The sequence below is a fragment of the Ammospiza caudacuta genome, chromosome 6 (genome assembly GCF_027887145.1).
Source record: "Ammospiza caudacuta isolate bAmmCau1 chromosome 6, bAmmCau1.pri, whole genome shotgun sequence".
Lineage (NCBI taxonomy): Eukaryota > Metazoa > Chordata > Aves > Passeriformes > Passerellidae > Ammospiza > Ammospiza caudacuta.
The window spans coordinates 57,492,718-57,514,915 of NC_080598.1; the positions used below are offsets into that span (position 1 = coordinate 57,492,718).

A 22,198-nucleotide genomic window follows, 5' to 3' on the forward strand; every position below is an offset into this window, starting at 1 on the left:
ATCAACATAAAACACTTCTCACAATATTAACTTGGACCATTCACCTTAGCAAACTTTAAATCCATTCGATGGTAAATTACTCAAAATATGCCAACAAGAGGAAATGAGGAGAAAATGACAGGAAAGATCTAGAAAAGCACATATACAGCTACCAACTCCTGGGTTCCAGCTGTGATCAGACAGAAACTCCAAGAACAGGCAGGGTCTAGACAAGGTGATGGCCTCGTGTTGGACCCTAAATATCCCTTGGCCTTCACTGGCCCTTCCCCCAGGTGGGACTTGTGTTCATTTGGCCTCTCAGGAGCTGGGTTAGGGAGAATGGAGCACTGCCTCTGGTGTGTCAGTGACTGGCAGCTCTGCCAGGCTGGGATACAGGCTCTAGGGGGGTGTGGGGCACTTCACTGTCTCACCAGAGCAAGGCCTCACCTGTATCTTCCCCCACACACATGCACCCCAAAATTTCTTGAGACATCTTTCCAGTCTCTGACAACCATTCCATGCCTCGAGACAGGACCACAGTAATGGTACCTTTCCTCCTGTGGTCTGATCTAGCAGACGGCAGAAAGGAAAGAAGAGGAAAGTACGCTAAAACTCATATAATGGTCAATTGCTATTCCAATAACCAAAACATAAGTCTAGTTAATATCCTCCTATGCAGTGCTCTCCCCTCCCTCTTCACTGCAGGTGAGATGAGATGCAAATCAGGATCCAGGGGAAGAGTTAATGAACCGTTCTTTCAGCCGCAGTGCCTGAAGAGTCCAGAAGTTTGGTCCATGATTTCCTGTGTTTCTTGAGACAGCACTCATTTTCTGGGAGGTTTTATACAATTTTATGCAATTAGTTTTGGCACTTGGTGGACCTGTAAGCTGGATTCCAAAATAGCTTGGTGAGTTCAATTTAGGATTCTCTATGACTTATTGATAGTGCAATACATTGCACTCCTTGTCAAACTCTGTAAGGATCAATAGTTAGGTTGTTTTGTCTTTTGGAGTCCATTATCTTCAAGATAATCCAGGTATCAGCACCACCTGAACAAATACACACATCCCAAATTGCCACTGTTATCCCTCCCACCAAGCAAGTTTCAGGGGGATTACCAGAACCTGCACCCAGGGAAAGAGGAAGAGGTCAGTGGGCACCATGGGAAACATTCAGTAAAATTCTACTAATTGTCTGAATTGCCTCAGGGGTGGGGTCCAATACATGCCAACATTCAGTCAGTCATTCCAACTTCCTCAGCACATTGTTTTAGTCAAGGTCCTGAGTTTGGACCAGATACTTTCCAACTTTACCAGACTCTTCAGCAGTTCTCAAACCCCATTTTTTTTTCTCTTAATCACTTATGCCTTCTTCATCTACAGCTGGAACTTCCCAGCTCCACTGGGAAGCCCCTTTTCTCCTTCATTCCAGGGCCACCAACAGTTCAACATTCCCTGCTTCTGTACAATCATGCCTCACACATTGCTCATCATTACTACATACACTTCCCTCAATACAGTAATTTTATACTCTGCACTCAGAAGACAGGAAGAGGTACACAAACTTGTTTCCATCATCATATGAAATCCTATGTGTGAGCCCCCAGAACTAAACAGGGGGGAGGAATCTTTCCATTCACTCTGGCAACCAGAGGGAAAATATGAACATCTCAAAATATTGCAGCAACAAACTTATACAAACATATATGAACATAAATATCTCAAAACCCTTCAAGATAAAAACATGTAAACGCTTGATGCAGCAAAGAACAGCAACTCCTCTGTCCTATCATCACTTCATCCTCTCATGGAACACTTCTAGGAGAAAACTTGGTCCCACTCCAACCTACTTCAAAAAGAGGAAGCATCTACTTGGCAATCTTTTGTGTTCTCTGCTATAGAAAGTTTAATTGAATAATTAACAGACTGTGAAAATAACCTTAGAACATATAAAAAATGCAACCATCACTAATGAAATTTAAGTTATCTAGTACCTTAACAACACTGATGAGCATTCTCACCCACGTAGGCCAACTTGAATTAGAGTAGCCAGCCATACTTTTGAGGCCTTTTCACTTTAGACAAAACAGTTTTCATTGGATCTACATATTCTGTTACATCCAATTTTGCACATTTGGACTCCAGTCCAAAAGCCAACCAATAACATACATTTGTTCTATGTGTGTGATGTTACAGTGGTCCTTAGGGAAAAGGACACCATTCTCTTTTCTTTCTTGCTCACTACCTTGAAACCATACCTGCTACTACAATTGTTAGGAACTATGTCCTGCTAGGATGGTCAACTAAACCAGAAGCAAACAATAGTGCTGGCATACTCGGGACACTGTTCTGAAAATAAAGATGATAAACCATTTAATGTATTTCATTTTAGATTTCAGATTTCACAGCAGCTTTCTCTCCAATGGATTTGCTGTTTACTATATTGTTCAATACAGTCCCTCTGTGCTCCTCTTTGTCCAGAGCTGACTTTAATCACATAATTTAGATGTCTCTAGCTGCAGATCTCACAGCTGTGTGTATAGTTAAAGTCCTTTCCACTAATGCTTAAGAAGCTCTTCATTCCACTTCCAGATACATACCTAGGCTTCTGTCTGGTCAGGATGTACTTGAACATGCAGAGTTATTACCAAGACCAGAACAACAAATTTGTACAATGACAAAAGTATTTTTCCCCCAGAGGTTACGGATTCTGCAGTCCCACCTCTGGTGGTGGGAAGGCTCAATACCCCCTTGCTGCCAGGAGGAGGCAGGGTAGGAGGAGCTTGCAAAACTTCATTGCAAATACAGAGAAACTTTGAATTCAACACCCTCTCCCACTTTTTGGAGCTGGCACAGAGAGTTTTTTATCTTGGGCTTGATCCTTAAATTTTGCAATAAATAACAATAACACTGGAGAAGGCCAACAGGGCACTGGTTGTTTCCCATGCACTGGCTGGAAGCCCACTGCCTGCCATACTCTTCCAGCAGTTTACCACAGGTTGGAGTGGGGAGAGGGATGACTTCTTCCCCCTCCAACAAATTAATATACACTTCAACAGGTTTAAACTTTTCGCACAATACGTCACTCCCTCCTCAGAAAGCTTTGTTTCACTCCCCATCAGTGAAATTTTCAAAACATTCTCAATTTTATTTTCTTTAGGAGGACTGCTAATTTTCCCTTGCAAATTAACCAATTCTGTTGCAGAGTGTCATATCATCACCATCACCTTTGCCTTTGGATAGCAGGGCTTGGGGTGGGGGGCAGTGGGGGCTGGCTTTGCTGAGCCAAACCCCTTCTCCAAGGTGCAGAGAGAGGTGACATCAGTGACATCAGGCTCAGAGAGTCCCACCACGTCATTTTTTACCGATGGGCGGCGTTTATGTTTTGGGAAGGGGTTTGGCTTTGTTGCATCAAACTCCTCCGAAGAGCAAAGAGAACTGAAAACACCTTCAGGGAGGCACAACTCCTCCCCTAGGCTGGATTCCCTGGTTCATCCTCCACAGCTTCCTCAATGGTGTTAATTTGCAACTCTAAAGCTCTTTGGTTCCCGCACGAAGTTGTTTAACTGGTTTCTCAGGTTTCGGGCTAGTTGCTTTTGGGCTGTTAATTCTCACTCCACCCTGAGGCGAGCTATTGTTTCAGCCTCCGAGGCAATTTGCAACTTCATCAGCTCTTTCCCTGACCCTTCCAACATGTGCTGCTTTATCTTTCTGGGCAGCCATTTAGCACTCCGAAGTGGAACTCCTCCTTTCTTTTGACAAAGCTTCAATATACACCAGTGTTTTCTGCCAGATTTTCTCAGACCACATGTCTGTGTCTGATCAAGCTTCCATACCTGGGATTCCATGACCTTTTTGCCAGCAAACACAGGTTTTGAATGAAAACTACCTTCTCCTTATTCTGAGCTAGACGTGTGGAAGAAATACCAACCAGATATTCTCATGAGGTCAAAAACAACACAAAACACTTCCTGGCAAACTTTAGAAAATCAGGCAACTTTGGATAAAGGTTTACTACAATATCCAATCAACATAAAACACTTCTCACAATATTAACTTGGACCATTCACCTTAGCAAACTTTAAATCCATTCAATGGTAAGTTACTCAAAATATGCCAACAAGAGGGAATGAGGAGAAAAAGATAGAAAATATCTAGAAGAGCACAAATACAGCTACCAACTCCTGGGTTCCAGATGTGTTCAGACAGAAACTCCAAGTACAGGCAGAATCTAGACAAGGTGATGGCCTTGTGTTGGACCCTTGGCCTTCACTGGCCCTTCCCCCAGGTGGGACTTGTGTTCATTTGGCCTCTCAGGAGCTGGGTTAGGGAGAATGGAGCACTGCCTCTGGTGTGTCAGTGACTGGCAGCTCTGCCAGGCTGGGATACAGGCTCTAGGGGGGTGTGGGGCACTTCACTGTCTCACCAGAGCAAGGGCTGACTGTCCCCTTACCTCACACACATGCACCCCAAAATATCTTGAGACATCTTTCCAGTCTCTGACACTGCCTCCCAGATCAGCCATTTACTCTGATTAGTTTCACCATGAGGAAAAACACTGGAGGAATCAGAGGCTGAGCAGAGACTCTACCATTGGATCCGTGACCATTGCCAACATGGCAACAATAGGACTGACACAACCAGAGGCTGCTGCAGCCTCAGTTTGGGAAGAAATTTAAGATGCCCCTAACAGCAAACTTCCATATTCTTCCCTAGAGCTGGGTGAGGAGATTTTCTGCCAAATTGCTCAATATAGTGGATGCCAGGACCCCGATAATAATTTGGTTATCCTCACTAACATGTCCAGGAAGAGATTTTCGCTGTGTTCAGAAGACTGTATCCATCTGATGATGAATGAGGTGGTTCCTGCATTTCTATGAAGGATTCCTCAGCAAGAGCAGGATCTGCTCAGCCAAAGACCCAGAAGCCTGCTGGCAAGCTCTGACACAGGTAGCATTAAAGTAGCCAACCACATCACTATGAAAGCACTGACATGACACAAGGGTAACACACAAGCTTAGTGAAGACCCTGGTGGATATCTTTTTATAGAAAAACTTCATTGGTTTTCACAAAACGGAAACAAATTTATGGAAGTGGGTGAGGATGACAATGGTGAGATGAAGACACAAGGAACTGGCCACCTAAAATCCACAGACAATGGATTTGCATGGGGAAAGGTTCTATCAATTCCCTCTTGCAGGAACAGGTGGGAAAACTTTTGAAAATAGAAATACTATTTTCTAAATAGTAAAGAGAACACAATGGGGTAGAAAGAAATAAAGGGAAGTTGAAGACAGACACCTAAAAAGGCTCAACAGGACAAAGATCTCCTCTGGCACATACTCATGCCATGGAAGGCCATTCCTTAGCTGACCCTCTGCATTCAGATTAGGTAGTGCCTAATGCAAAATCCCAAACTGTAGGAGCACTATGGACAGACACTGCAGTGGTTGACTGGAGTTAGCCTAAACCCTTAATTCAGAGCAATTAAATCCATGAACCCACCCTAAACCCTGCAAATCCATCAGAATACTTCTGCACCAGCCTGCAAGGAGTTTACAGAGTCACAAGGTCCAACAGGAGCTTTGGTTTCAAGCTCTGTACCACAGGAAAATGGGCAAACCAAAGCCAGACCTGAGCTGGCCTTGAAAGCCATCCAGTAAGGACACGTGAACTCAGAACTCTGGCAGACCAGGCAGGCTCTGCTCAGCTGAGACAATTGTTTCCTCCAGAAGCTGCATCTACAGCCAGTCATGTAATTGTCAGGGGTACAGACACAGCTTGATGGCTACTTCTTGTTTATATTTGAGAAGACCTAAAAAAGAGTCATTCCTGTTATACCCACTTACCACTTTGTGTTTTGGCTTTGTCATAGAAACTTCCATTTCTTCGGCACCTGAATTATCACTGGGAGAGCCAGATCTGAAATCCATCATCTCTTCCTCTTGTTTCTTGAGGCTGTCTGCTACTGTTTGGATGGCTTTTGTCCATTCTTCCCTGGCAAAATATAGGCAAAAGCATTAATTACTTGTGGCTTTAGATTACCATCGCCATGGCAAGGATCACCAAGGAATACAGAGCCACTAATACTCTCTCATGAATCAATGGAAGATATGAATTATGTGCATTTTCAAGCACTGTAAAAATTCATTTTTAAAATCTTTATTAATCATACTAGAAACAAGAGACAACTGAAGTCCTCCCAGTCTGGACATAATACAAGACTTTTTGGATAACACAATTTCTAATGGGCAGTCAGTCAACAGCTCAGGATATGACCTGGTCATACAGAGGTTTACATAACCAAAACAGACTTGCCAAAACCAAAAAGCAAAAGGCTTACACAAAGCAATTAAAGACAGTTTCTACATTTCTGTGGTGCCCTGAAACACACATCCAACTCCTGGGGACACTATGGCACCTCTTCAAACAAGGATCCCAAATTTTAGTGGCTGCAGTGGCAAGAGATGTTCTTGGAAAAGGTCTTAAAGCTCAGGACACTTAGGTTATTCTTCTGTTGTAAAGATGATGACATTAGTACAGCAATTGCTGTGTAAACTTTAGCAGAATGTCAGCAAAAGCAGTGACATTTCATCTTAGGCACAGGTCTTGGTTATGATAAAGTTTCACAGCTGTTTCAGCAACCAGTGCTCTAACAGTGACCCCTTCAACTCCCATGGAGACAACTTCCACTCCAGTGTCCTTGGGGAGATTTCACACCTTTGAAGCTACTGAAGTGAAAGTTCTTGGCCTTCACTCAATTTCACTGCAAATTTATTGAACATAAAGAATACAACTCATAAGGGCTTCCAGGGTCTCAGGACAGGCTTTAAAGACACACACAGGGGCTGAAGACACCTCCAGTGGACTATATGCACTTGCATGTTTACTGTCTTTTGAATATGCAGGGAACAGGATGTGGTGATTTAGTTGGTGTTTCTAGGGACTGGTTAAATTCTACTCCTAAGGACATCTCAGGTAAAATATTTTGCTACTACAGCAGGATCAGCAGCAGCCAGTGCTGAACAACTCTGTGCACAATCTGCAGTGCAGCTGTGCCATCCTTATCAATGTCCAATTTTTCACTGGTCCTATGAAGCTGTTTTTTTTTTCTTTAAATCATATCTGAACATGTGAGTTTCCATTTATAATGGATGCAAGAGGCAGATCATTCCCCAGAGGAAGCAAAGTCCATGGGAAAAAGTATCCAATACAAGATTTTAATAAAAATTGCACCACACAAGGTCTTCCCTGCCTTGTGCATTTTTATTTTGGATTTTGCCTGAATTGTGCACAATTCACCCAGCCCTATATGTGGCAGCAAGGTGATGTCAAATGCTCAGAACATTCTCCCTATATTCCCAGCACAGACTGCTCTATTCACCACCACTAACACTAAACAATTCCCTTATTTACTAATCATATTTTTACATTCAAAATTATTACAAAAAGAACTTCTTCCACATTTTTCTCTCTCCATTTCTTTCAAAAAAGCAAACACTGGTTCTAAAGGCATATAGGAAGCTAAAGGCATATTGACCTTCATATCTCTTTTGTTACTGACTTGGTTGAGATCTCAGCCCTCCTGAAGTGAGTATCTTTGATTTCTGAGAGAACAGAATTTCACCCTCAGCTTTTATGTCTCAAGAGTATACACAACAGAGGTGACTAACACTCTGAGCCCTGAAGTGTCACAAAGCTGACTTAATTGGCTAGGAGGGAACAAAACAAGACTGAAATACAATCTTCCCCCAAGTGGAAACTGCTATTCACTCCCTTTAGGGTCAGTGACCACGAAGTTCCTAAAAGAAACAAGGACAAGTTTCTTTTTCTTTGCTTTTAATTTGAATAAACCTTCTTGTGATCATTGTAACAGAATCAAAAACAATAATAAGCAGCATGCAAAGTGCATGCAAAGGTTAAGAAAGAAATAAGTGAGTAATTCTTGGTAGAATTTAGTGGTCTTCAAAATAAAAATGTGCTAGGATCATATCTAGGGAGGACCAGGCTTTTAAGATATCCATTCATTTAGGGCAATGATACTGGAATAATTTCAGTTCCATTTCTGGAGAGCAAGTAAATATTTAAATACTCAGTTGCTGTGTTATAGCTGTGCTGGAAAACTGTTCTCTCTGGAGGTAAGAGATCAATTCTCCAGTGATGAGATCACAGGATGTAGCTCTTAGCTTTGTTTCCTAAAAGATGAAACAGAAATCTGCACCTGCAGCAGATAACTATCACCTTTATTATCTAATTTGCATAAAACATTAGCAATCAGCAATGATACAACTAACTTTTCCTTTAGAAATAGGGTGTCTAAATAGACTTTAAAAGGTCACTATTTTGGTACAACTCAACTCTGCCTGAATCTCTATTTCATTTGTGCTCATCCTTCCAGAAACTCCCAGGTCAGAAACCCTTCATTTTACATACCACAACATTTCCAGTTAGAAATGAACCTTACATTCCAGAAATAACTACCTGTGTGCTGGTACACACCTGCACCTGTCCATTTTGGATACCCAACCTAGCAACAATTCACTTACAAACACTGCTCAAAATCCACTCTCTGAAACCCTCCTTTAGGGTTGCTTTTATACTGGAAAATGCACTAAAACTGAAGGCACTCAAAAATTCTTTGTCACTTTTCAGTCCAGACGTACATCATCTAATAAATAAGAGCTTCAGCAGAGGACTCACTATTAATGCTGAACACTCGCATCTGCTTTTGCAAGGAGTTTATGCATTAAATATGAATGAAACATACCGCTCCTCTGGAGTCTCCACATGAAATGTTCTTTCAATTACTGTGGTCCACTGGAGGCATCTAATGATAAATGTGTTTGGTTTAGGTCGCTCTGTCTTCATCAGCTGGCACTCTACCACAATCAAGGAAGAAAGAGTCATGGTACATAAGCAGGTTTAAATAATCATTTGTCTTTATTCTTATCTAGCAAACTGTTGCAATTAATCAGCCATAGAAATCTCTGTAAGTACTTCTTTAGGAGACTTGAGACAATTTACTGTGTTGATGAAACCAATAAATAGCTTGGGAGATAGCCATCTAAGCAGCTCTGAAATCAAATTCTGCTTTGAAAGGCTCCACATTGGGTCTGCCCATAGAGGTAAGCAGAAATGTGATGTGATAACACAGAAACCATTCAGACTCAGGTCCCATACTCTAAAGGTCATCCAGAGCACAGCACACGGCCAAAGCCATTTGATAATGCAGCAATTACATACACTGAAACTAAAATCAAGCCCCCACATCCCCTCCTATTGACTTTCCCACGTAAAACCCTGTCCGTGGGTTCCAGGGAGCTGCAGGAAGAACATCTGATCATTTTGCAGCAACCTGATGAAGATCAGACTCAGCATTTCCAGTCCTCAAACACTAGAGGGAACATCAAACTGCAAAGGCACCCCCTGAGAAGACCCCACTCCAAAAGCCTCCAGGAGAGCTGCAGCAGTTGGGTGTGAGCAGCTTCCATCCCTGCCCGGCTCTAAGCATAGCCTAAAAAGGTTACAGAATTACAGCTACATGCTAAGCCACCACTTCCTTCATCAAAATGTTCTGTCGAGACCTGAGTGTAATTTTTAATTTTTTTTTTAATTTTAATTTTTTTTTAATGTTGAAATTTTAAATTTTTTTTTTTTTTTTAATTTTTAAATTTTACTTTAAGCTTCTTAGGACGTTACAAGTGTTTATCCTTCAAATTTGGGCCAGAAAATGCTCCTGGATAAAGGGTACACTTTAGCTCTACTAACAGAGATCTGAAAAACAGAAGAAAATCAATGAAATAACAACAGGAGCCAAACCACCACATTTTTTTGATAAACGTTAATAGAAAAGCTAATTAATTAAACAGATCCTGCCAGAGGAAAGTCAAATTAAGAAACCAAGTCAGCAGGGGAAAAAAAAAAATTAATTGTAGAAGTTTTTTCCTTGCATTAAACTCTTTTCCTTGCAGTTAATGAAACCACAAGCTTGCTGTTATATGGTCTTCAGTTTCTAAATAGACTCCTAAATAAATAAAAAGGCACTATGAAGACAAGAAGAAATTTCTGTTTACTGCTAGAGCTATGAACTTCCTCCACCATCAGCAATGTGCAAGTGGAGGACAGAATCCACCAGAATAACAGTACACATTACTAAGGTTGCACTGGTACCATTAGGTTAATTTCATTATTGTGTAAATTTAGAATGCTCAGTTTTAAGTTCAAGCTCTTAATTAGCACCAAGATAAAATATTTACCGCCAGTGTTTTTGAGCACTGTATTTTTGGCAATATATTTCATGCCTCATTTGCTGCTGGAATTATAAGCTTTTCAATTAGTAACTCTGCATTTTTCATTACAAGAAAATATCATTTTTCTTTAATAGCACGCTGAGGTTATACTGCGTCCTCCTAAAGCACTCCAATTAGATAAGAGAAAGTTTATTAATGAGTCATGCAAAGGCTTTAGTGCAATAAATGGCACTCCTTCATTCAGATTAAACAACTTCCACGCAGCAATGTGGCCGTGCTGGGTTCAGGCTGGCAGCCACCTCTGCGAGAGCCAAACACAACTGCCCGGGGTGAGCCTGGGGCTGATAAATTCCACCCCAAAGATCTCACTCCTGCTTCCAGACCTCCCACCTCCTTAGCTGCCCTTCTTTTTTTGTTGTTTGTTTGTTCTGCCTCCCGTTTTTATCTGCTTAATGTCATTGGAGGGAGGCTGAGGTTGTCCTCCAGGAGCCTGCACAATGCAGCCCTAAGACACCGAATGTGGCTGCAGACTCAAGAACAACATCAGGCTATTTCCTAACCCAGAGCTGTTCTCCCATACTTATCCCAAAGTACAGCATCATAAAGAAATAACCACAGAGGTTTTGCTTAGATTTTAAAAACACTTTAGATTCATATTCTGAAGTAGCTGTATAGATATTTAAACTAGCCAAGAACTCTAGATTTAACCATTTAATTACAGCATCATAAACCACACAAGGTTTTTCCTGTTGTAGACAGGGACCAATTACATGTCACTCTTCCCCTAAATCAGCACTGTCCATTGATATTTGTTAAGCTTGCTGATCCAGCAATCTTTAAGGCATACAGCAAGATGAATAATAGAGATTTGTCAGTTAATAACCACTATAATTCAGGAATGTCACCCAGAATTGTTTTGTTTAGTGAACAATATGCTGTCTAATTACCCTGCTCAATCATAACAGCACATATCAAGAAATACAGAAGGCTTTCCTTTACCAAAATGCCATACCATATAGGTTCTAGAAGTTTGAAACTACCACTTGTTTCTCACCATGTATGATAATCACATGGATTTGTAAACAAGTAAACAGTATTTTTTTTCTTACTTTTAAACTCAACTGCGTGCTCTTCACTGTAGCTGAAGTTAGAGAAATCCAAAATTGACATTCTCTAATCATCAATGTATTACTGCAATGTGCACCACTCCAGCGGAGCAGAGAGAGATGCTGTGTTAGTTTTAGGTCTGATTTATGGCATGTTTGGGGATTCTGCTATAAAAACATTCCATTTCAAATAGGGGCTGAGGGTCGCTTACCCACTTTGAAGGAAGTTTTTCCTGTGAAACAGGAAGGTATTCCCCATTTGCACTAGAGTAGGTACTATAAACAGCAGCCTGTTGAAAATTCTTTAAATTTCTCTAAAGAACCTCTTGATTCTTTCCTGGCGTTTGGTCTTTTAAAGTAAGTAGGACAGAGAAATTGTTCCTAACAGGAATAGACACCAAGGCATTCAAATGTAAATTACCATTTTGTATTTGAAAGACACTTAGTATTATCCCAGTGACTTTCTAAAATGTCACAATATTTGCTTTCCCAGCACTTAAGCTAAAAGGCAGATTACTTTCGATGAAAGTGTCAAACTCTGCTCCCTATATAATGACATCACACTTAACACAATAATGTCAAGGAAGAATCCTTCCTATTCCTACTTTGGTTTCTTTAAGGAAGGGTATGGAGAAACAGAAAAAAGAAAACAGAAAAAAAAAAAGGAAAAAGGTAAATAAGGAAAATAGAATGATGAAGAAATAAAACTCTTGGAAGACAAACACAAATATTATGTTGAAGTGTCTGTTTTCTGTAACATCACTGGATGGATTCAACTCTGAACTGTTCAGCACGGCAAAAGTGAGGGGCCAGGAGCACCAAGTTACAGACCTGCACAAAGGTGGCTCTTAGTAGCAGCACACAAAAAAAATCAAAAAATCCAACCACTAATCTGGCCATCCTGTGCCCTCTGAAAACTGCTTGACTGCAGACACACAGTCCTGTCCCAAAAGGAGCTCTCGTATTGTTGAGCAATTATGTTTTCAGCAGTACAACAAAACCACCACAGTCCATCTTCCTTTTTGACAGCCGGCAGCAATAATCCCTTTCTAACAGGAACAGCCTCTCTCTCCATGTGGTTTTTCACAATATACTGCTTTTCTCAGCTATATGGTTTTAAAGGCTTATAACCTAATAGGGAGACATAGATGATAATCCGAGATTACAATTGGTATGAAGGCTACTTATCTCACAGATTTACAACTCAGCCTCTACTGGTTATTCATCTGCAGGAGCTCTGGAGCAGAACTTTTAGGTACAGACTTTTTTATTCCTTCTACCTTATTAGTAGTAAAGTACAGAACACAAAACACAAATAAAATTCAAACATTTAGGCACCATGCTTCACAAGTGTTACTTTGGGGTCTTCTGTATTTGTTTTTTGTCCGTTGTCATTTTTTTTTTTTAATCATCAATAGGTTAATTCCAGAGAAAATAAACTCCTTAAGCACAGCAAACATCAGTATATAGTTATTTTAAAAGGAAAATTAGGTGGAGAAAAGGTTATTTTAAATAAATAGTATGCCTCTCTTTAGATAGAGGGGCTTTGAAACAAGTTTTCAAAAATGTACAATTAAAACCCTCACAGACCAAAAGGAAAAAGCACTGTGGGAGAAAGAAAGGACTGTCAAGCACATGGAAATCACACACTATTTATTGCTTATACTTTCTTCATACCCATTAAAGGAAAAGACAGGTGACCATTAGTTGTTATCTTCTGTCATAGCTTTCTCATTAATTATTTCCCACGTCTCATGTGCTGACAAAATCACTCAATATGAATTTTACACGACAAGTAATAAAATTCCCCCATTAAAAAAAACCTCCTTTTACTTGCAAAGATAAAAAAGCCTACATTTTTGTACAGCAGAAGAGGGTAAAGATTTTAATCAGAAACATGGGACCACTTCCAAAGAACAGACTGACAGAGACAGCCTGCCATCTCATTAAAAAAAAAAATCTGGTTCACTAATTAACAAAAAAAGTCAGGGCTATGATGGTCTCTTGGACGAAAACAAAACAAAGATTAATTTTTACGAAATATTTAATCTTGATATTTAAATTAATTCATTTTTTACAAAATAATTTCCCCCACCTTTCACTGGCAGGAGGCTTCTGCAGGCCTGTGCTCTGGCCTGAGCCTTCCTCCAGAGACAGCTCAAATTCATTCACACTAACACAAGATGTTAACCTGAATGAAAGGATCAGGCAAGCAGGTTCAAAGGGAAAGCCTGTGGTGCAAAGTACATCCAAAGTGATCCCTGAGATGGGCTCAGCTGGTCAGAGCCTGGTGCTAATGACACCAAGTTTGTGGGTTCAATCCCCATATGGGCCATTTACATGAAGAGTTGGACTCGATGATCCTGTGGGTCCCATCCAACTCAGAATATTCTGTCAATCTGTGGAAGTGTGGAGGGCACCCAGAAGGGACAGAAGTGCTGGCAGCACTGCCTGCTGCTGCCTACATGAAATTAAATCCTGGTGGGGAAACAGCTGCTTCTGTGGGCCCAAATTCACAATAATGACTTCTAGCAAGGAGGCCCCACTCCAATCTTCAAGGCCTTCCTGAGATGCCACCAGGCAAGAGCCACTGCTAGGAACATCCTCCCACCCACCACCAGCCCACAGTGCCTCTTACAGGCAACTCTCACAACTCATCTATCTATAGGCACGTGCTGTGTCTTCTCTGACAATGCTCCAATGCCATGGTAACAAACCTGTTTATCTATAAATGCTGAGACTAATGGGCTCAATCTGCCAAAAAAGCACCATGTTGCTGTTGAGAAAACTGATTTAAGTTAACCCATTTTAAAGGCATCTTAGACAAAGAAAAGGTGATGGACACATTTTTACTCCTTAGTACTGAGCTGCCCAAGTAATGCAGTTAGCAGCAGCAAGAGGATGGAAGTGTCCTCCAGAAAGTGCATTTGTTAAAAGCCTCTGGCTATAGACCAAGTACTGAATTAATTTATAAATTAATGGCTTTCTTCTGCTTTGCTTTACCTTCTTGATCTGTAAGAAGATACCAATCTAAAGAGGAAAGTACCATGTCATTACTGAAGTGAAAACACTCTGAGAATTCTCCCTCTCAAACGACACAAAAAGCCCCAAAGCACTCTTGGAATCCTGCACAGAGGCACCAGGAAGCAGCATGTCCATTATGTATTCCCTCATCACTCACAACAGGTAGGTGCTGCTACTGGAGGAAAAATAATGAACATTTCCATTAATTCCTACTGCTGCCCAGCCCTCTTCCAGGAGCAGGTGTTTCAAAATAAATACCTGCTTAATGATCAGCTACAAAGATGAATCCCCTGTATTTTGAGCTACCTTGTAATGAAGAGGGAAAGCCCCTACCCTTCTCTCTGCAGAGCTTTGCTTCCAGTAGTCACCAGGAACATGGAACAGATCATTGTTAAATACAAGGTGCCACAATGATCTATTTTTAAGTGGTGGAACGAGACACAGGCAGATCACGAGACAGGAAAGATTAAGAACAGGAGAAAATAAAAGCTGGAAGTATACAGTGAAAAGTTAAAAACATGAGCAAGAAAAGGAAATTATCTTCAGAGTCTTCTATCACATCCTGTGCTGCAGCACCTGAGCAAAGTCGGAAATGTTTGCATACTACAGAGTGCAGAGGTTAGGAGATGTTATTATTTCCAAACCCTTTTGTTGGCTTTGATAGAAGAACTATGGGTTTGTGTTCAAAATTAAGAAAATCCAAGTGTGCTTCATGAAAACATGTGCTCACTCTGCTTTCTCTTCTGCTGACAATTAAATAACTTTGACCAATGTCAATGCCACTGGAATCCAGATCTGGTGGCAGAAATGCTTCTGCTGTACCTACCCACCAAGTACATGCACCTGAGTGAATTTTCACTTTAAAGCAATTTGCTGACTAACATATATACAAAATATTAACAAATAAACCCATTTTATTCAATAACCAGAAATGCTAAATTACCAGAAAACTTAAAAAAACCAAGAAAAATAAGTAGAGCATCAAACCTCCACCTTACAATCATTCCTGAAATACAGTGGGATTTATCAGCTCAAATAAACACACTTTGTGTTTAGTCAGTGCTCTGGGCAGATCTGAATGTTACTGATGCAGCCTCCCAGCTATGTTACAAGAAGACATCAGCCCCAAAGTGGACAAGGAAGCAGCTAGAAACACTTACGAGCTACTGAGAAGTTATTTAAAGGTGATTCCCGCTGGTCCACATCCTGTGGCCGCTCCTTGTAGCCAATGAAGGTGCCATCATTCTTCAAGAGAAAATACCGCGGCCTCCATGTTTTGATGTATTCTCCTGGAAAGAGAGGATGGACAAAGGGAAACAACATCAGAAAACACCCCAAAATACTGACACACCAATAATTTCTGTTAATATTGGAACTGTATGTCATCCTGACAGCAGCAGTTGTAAGAACATTCAGTTCAGTCTGATACAAACAGTGGAAAAACACAGGCACTGAGTCACATACTGATAGTGATGTTAGCCATAAAAATGGGACTTCACAAAAGGTAAACAGCTATGTTTTGTTCTTCCATCTACTTTGATTTCCATTCAAATTCTGCAACATCTGCCTTAAATGCATTGTAAATTTAAAAAAAATCAGAGCAGATGTCCTATGTATTATTTTTGCTATTGTCATTTTTCATACTGACAAGTGGAGAAATTTTTTTCATTTACATTTTGCAGCGCAAGTATTTTAAACAAGAATGGGTAATTTACTAATTAGTCAACTGCTTTATCAAACCAACAGTCACTTTCAGACCATAAGAAGATAATTCTCTGCTTATGTTACATAACATCACTCACTTCTCTCACAACATCTCAAGCATGAAACACAAGATGATATATCACAATATGAAGGAGAAAACACTGGATGATGTATAGCCACCACAAAGTCAAAAACAAACATCTACTCTGAAAGATATGCCACCTTTCTTTGTCTGAAGAAACACCCATTGCTCACACCATGCTACTGCTCATCTGAGTAACCTGCACAGGTGACACTTCCGTGACTGCGTTACAGCCACATTCAAAATGTTCAGCAGCAGAATAAGAAGAAAAGAGTTAATCAAAACCTCAGTTATTTACTGGATTTATTAAGGTCTTCAGGGAAGGAAGCAGAAATCCCATCGATGGCTCTTCTGGATGACTGTCAGTATGCCTGAGTTTTCTGCTCATTTACCAGATCATTGTTTTCTGAGGCAGTCTCAAGAATCTCAAATAGCTTTTCATGGTGTCAAGCTGCCCCTCTAGGTCCTAAAAGGTCCTGTTTCTACTCAGCTGAGTCACAAAAATCTCATTCAAGGTGTTATTCTAAACACAGTACTGGCCACACTTTTCCAATTCTGCTCACCCCAAAAACTGATTTAAACATTTTAAAAGCAAGAGGTCAACTACAAACCACCCACAGCCACACATCAACCATGCCCTCCTCCCTTCCGTATGGTTTCTCACTGGTCTGTTTAACACTGAGAAGATGACAGAGCACACTCAGAGCTGAACTTTCCAGCCTGCCACAGCAGGACCACTGTGCACCCTGTAATGCTGCCCTGCAGTGGCTGGTGCCCAGTGACCACAGGTTCACCTGCTGGCAAGCTCTTCAAACAACCAAGATAGATGAGAGAAGGCTCACCAGATTTATTAGCTCTGGCAACCTTCTGCGGCTCTGCTGTTCTCCAAGGCTCTTCTCATGCTTTCCCATTGCTCAGCTTTCCTCTGCTGGTGATTTCTCTCCCAGGAAAGTGCACCCTGCCCCAGGAACTCCCTTGCAGCTGCTCTGTCTCCTTCCTGTCCCCACAGAGCTCCTCTCCATCTGTGGTGCAGTTTCAACCTGCTCTGGGCAGCAGCTGTGTCACTTCTCTGCTCACACTCATCCTTCTCCCTCCTGCACACAGAAGCAGAAGCAACCCCGACACCCACACAACACAGACATGGGTGTGCACAGCCCCACCAGCTGCTTTCACCTCTTTAGCCCTCACTGGGATTTCAATTTCCTCATCTAAACCAAAAAACTAAGAGCTACAGAACTGTTAGGGAGAGTCACACAGAGTCACCTTTGCAGTGGCCATGTCTGCAGAAAACAACCATGTGAACTAATGAAACAGGTATGGGGCAAGAAAGAGGAGAGGAAAAGGAGCACAAACCTTCTCATTGTTCCTTTTAGCGAGGGCTGTTACTGCCCTAAGTGTTACACCAGCCTGTAAGGTGCTTACGAAAGTGTCATCATCGCTCCAGGAATTTCAGAACTCACCTGTCATGGTTTAACATTTATAGGCAAGGAGGTAAATGTAGAAGGTTTTGTTGTCATCATCTTTTTAATTCTGACCTTAATTAAATGCCAAAAACTTTCTGGGATCAGCAGGAGATTATGAAGCCTTTCACATTTAAATTATCAGTCCAACTCGGCCCAGATCAGCGAGATTACTCCAATCTCATTACTGTTACACCACAGATGTGACTACAGGGGCGAGAAGACACTGGCATGCTCAGCCCAGCTCCTGACTAGAGGTTTGCCAGGTAAGCAGGCTGGGAAGGTGGCTGCCTAGACTATCAGGATTTTGGAATGGGCTGTTACATACCTGACTCATTGGTATTTTCTTCTCTGGCATAAAGCACACCCAGGAGACCTAATGACTACCAACACCTCTTATCAAATCTGCACTTAGGACTAAACCCAGATTGGATGGGACAAATAATATCTGAAAAGGGACAAGACTGAGAATTTTTACTTCCCTTACTCCCTCATTTATGCTACACATCCTCCCCACTGGCATTTACAGAGGGGACAATAATTTTTTGTAGATTCTGAAATTATTATCTGATTATTTGCAGCAAAGTACACATAATTTTAAACAGAATGACACTGTACTGTCACAGGAGACTTTCTCTAAGATTAGATGCTTATGTTTGGCTCTCATACTTCCTTACAGCTTTATCCCACCGATCTGCTTCTCTGTTAGAAACACATCCTCTAACAGGATTAATCACACAGTCTTTAAAATTGTGCATTCCATACATATATAGCATCCTCCTCCACACTCACTGCTTCTGTGTGAAAAATCCAGGATTTCATTACCATCAGCCTTTCTGCAGGGATCATTCTACTTGTACCTTCCTTTAAGCACTGCTTTAGCTGGTTATGGTTCCTGATCCACCTTTTTAATTTGCAAATAAGTAACATGATTTTATTTAAAATTTTTTCCACGTGTCTGAAGCTTAATGAATACTGTAATATGGCAATCCAACATATTACTGATTATTGTTCTTGCCAAGGAGAGTATGAGGCATAGTGCAGCATCTGTGGTACAAGCTTTTGTTATATAACACACTGAGGTTGTACTTCTGCATCCTGCAAAAAAGTGGCAAGACACTGCCTGGTGTGTGACTTCCCAAGGAAATGATCTCCAAGTATAATTTTACATTCAAGCCTGAGCAAGCCATCACTCCTCTGCAGAACCTCGGAAACACAGACTCACCAACAGTCATCAAAAAGATGTACAAAGTGCATATTCTTAAGAAACAAGTTTATAGTTTTATGATTAGCTAAAAGACTATAAATGGCCTACAGCCCACGAGGACCACATCAAAAGGTGACAGCAAATCTGAGTACTGGAGGCAGAAAAGGAGTTTGTCAATACAGACAAAAAAATAATTATGTGGAACTGCTGGGACAAAGCTGTCTGAAAAACATCAACACCTTTTCCTTCCTCCAATATACTCAGCAAGCTGTCATGCCTCAAGAGTGAACTGAGCTGTTTCAATTTTTGCCCTGTGTTCTTTGTTCCTGTTGCGGTTTTGTTTTTAAGAATCACAAGAAGAAGTTACTTGAAGTCACTAATATTAGCAGTTATGTAGTCACACTAGAAAGAATCATACAGAGTACAGTAAATGCAAGCATGTGTGGCAAATTCTATCAGACAACACTAAAAAAAAAAATAGTGATCCACCATGGAAAAGTGAACAATTTACAAAGCAAAACATTTTTTCCTCTGTGATTCATTGCTTGTGTAATGCCCTGGCAGAGCCTTCTTTGTTTTCAGTAACAGAATGCTAACACTGCAGAGACAGGAAAGCAAAAGCATGGGTTATAAATCCTACATATAAAATCCTGGAACCAAACAGACTCCTCTGTAGCTTGCTGGCTTTATTATTTAAAATCTTTATGTATCATTCTGTTTACTCCGAGCAATTTCCAAATTGCAAAGATTCCCAAACTGTATATATCTGGAAACATACACAAAGATTGTTATAGACTGATTTCCCTTTATTGCCTTGTGCCTGCCCCCACACACTGCACATTAAAATACTTAACACACACTCAGAATGTAAATCCATCTCATGCCAGAAAAGCTTTTTTGCTGTAACACATACTGCAAAGCACTCTTATGCCTGAATATTTCAGAAAAAGTTAAACACAAAACTCCTTTGGCTCATGAAAAGTTAATTCTACTGAGGATTTACAATAATGCAGGGTTAGATTATTTTCCTCTCCTCCCCACAACAGTATCTCACCGAATCTGGAGCTGTCTACCACTGATAGAGTGTCTAACATCAGAAACAGCTGCCACTCCCTGGGAAGCTCACGGGGTAAGTGGAGAATAATGAGCAGCAAGCACCAGCAGAACAAAAGAAAATCCATCTTTATTTACCAACTGCTGCATGCTTGTTGCTGCATCAAGCTCATTCAAAGCCAACACCACACCCTTTAATTCAGAACATACTATATTTAAGAAGCCTCTGCTTTTGTTTTAATCAACTCATACATACCAATGGTTTGAAAAAAAAAATCATTAGGTTAACCAAGTCAGCATCCAATGCTACCCTTGATATTTACAAAAGCACCCGAGCGACTATTAACTTTCTTATGGCCCAAAGTAACCAGGTAACAAGCCCAGGGGCACTGACTGAAAACAAAGTCTCAGTTATATGAAATGCAGTCAGGTGGCTACCACAAATCTACCAATAAATAATGCATTGAACTTTCTGCTCTGAGCATCAGAAGTAGCACCTTTCATTGCATTTAAGCGTAACACTCAAAAAATTAGAGCTTTTGAGTTATGCAAGCCTTTTGTACATTCCCACACGCTCTGATGATGTAGGGCACTCCCTGCTTGTACAGCCCCAGTTCCTGTCCGAGGGAACATGAAAGTTATTCCAATCGAAACGCTAATGTGCCACCCATCAAAGCACAGTGACTCATTTCTGAGCCTCAATGGCCATGAGAAGTGGTCTGCATCCTGTCGGCCTAATAAGGGCTCCGAAAACAGACGCCAATTTCCTTAAAGATGCGAACCTTTCAGGAGCTGCCATCTCGTTCGTGCTGAAGAGTGGGATGCGGATTTACAGTTAGTTCTTGCTGCTTGAGTAAACTGAGTAAGTGTCCACTCGCTTCAAAACCAGCTGAAATCAAAACAGATTTGGAAAAAGAAAGCAGGGCTTGAAAACTTGCCTTTGCATTTCTAAAGCACTCGGAAGCAAGCCCTTTCCAAGTGCAGGGAGCTAATTCTGGATCTTAACGACCTGACACCAAACAATTAAGTCTAGGGTGACCTGAATGAAAACTCTCAGCTCAAGTAAGTTTCGTTTTTTATAAAAATAGCTGCACAGACACCCACCAGGCTGGTGCACCACTCTTCGCTCCCCGATGCAAACTGTCAGAACATGATATTTAAACACAGTAGCATTTCGGTAGCTTGGGGAAATTAAAATGAAGGAAAGAAAAAGAGGTTATGTTAATGTCTTTCCCAACACGCTGGCGGAGAGAGGAGGACCTCTGGTTTGTCTGCCTATTCAGAGGCGCAGCGAAGGGGCCGCTTCTTTGATGATTTTTTGGGGCCCCTCTCTGGATGCCTCCTCGGCCACGGCCTCCAGCGTACAGCTGCAGAGGCGCTCCCTGTGCCTGGAATCTCAATGAGGAGCCTGGGGCTCCGGCGGGGCTCTCCCGGCGGGGAGGTCACCGCAGCCCTCGGCCACTGTGGGAACAGCTCTGAGCATGGCCACCACCAACCAGGCCAGCCCTGCACGGCTCAGCTCCTCCGTGCCTGCCATGGTCCGATTGTGGGGTCCCGCGGTCCCACTGGGGTGATTGGGGTGTGATAAATCGGTTCCTCACTTTCTCCCCCCGCAGGCAGTGCGATGGCTGTGGGGTGCATGGCCGTGACTGACGCGACTGCCAACAGGTTCAGGAGAAGTGCTGCCTCCTCCTCCTTGGTTTCAGCTTTTCTAAACCTCCTGCTGCTTCTGAAGCTCAGGGAGAGCTGCAGTCCAGGGCACCTGCTTCATTACCATATCTTGGGGGAATATGGGGAGGAGGGAGGCGGGCACCGGAGGTGGGGTGAAGGGTGATGGATGAGCCGTCTGGTCTCTGTGCGACAAAGGGAGCTGTGGGAGGACACTCCTGGTCACCTGGCACCCCACATCTGTAAATTAACTTCAGAAAGCAGCACATAGCCTTGGCTTCGGGCTTCCCACAAAGCTCGGTAGAGAAGTAAACGTAGTGGAAGCTGCCCCTGTCTGTAGTTACACAACAGTGCAGGTGGGAGACACCTAAGGAAGGCATCGGGTGCTCTGATTCACAAAGCTGGCCATGGGAGAGATGAGAAGCCAGATTACAGAGAAAGAAAAACAGATTCTCACCCGATACTTTCTCTGTGCAGGGGACGGACAACTACCACGTTCTCAGATTCTATCTCTCCCAAAGGGTTTGAGATCACCAGCCAACACCACCACTGCAGAAAATGACACCCCTGTTTTTACCACTATACTTCAACTGTATAGTTATGTAAAACTGAAACATGGAGGTTTATATTTTTCTATTTTCTTTTTTTGCTGAATTTCAGTTTAG

At 41.7% G+C, this 22,198-nt stretch overlaps 1 protein-coding gene across 2 annotated transcripts in view; it reads right to left on the reverse strand.

Annotated features, from left to right (window-relative positions):
* Positions 1-22,198, reverse strand: part of AKT1 (AKT serine/threonine kinase 1) — a 78,345-nt gene that overhangs the window by 23,987 nt on the left and 32,160 nt on the right. For both annotated transcript variants that reach the window (XM_058807953.1, XM_058807954.1), the window contains exons 3-5: positions 15,520-15,648; positions 8,747-8,858; positions 5,829-5,976 (exon numbers count right to left, since the gene is read on the reverse strand). In XM_058807953.1, the coding sequence (XP_058663936.1) occupies positions 5,829-5,976; positions 8,747-8,858; positions 15,520-15,648 (389 nt within the window). The remainder of the gene's footprint in view (positions 1-5,828; positions 5,977-8,746; positions 8,859-15,519; positions 15,649-22,198) is intronic.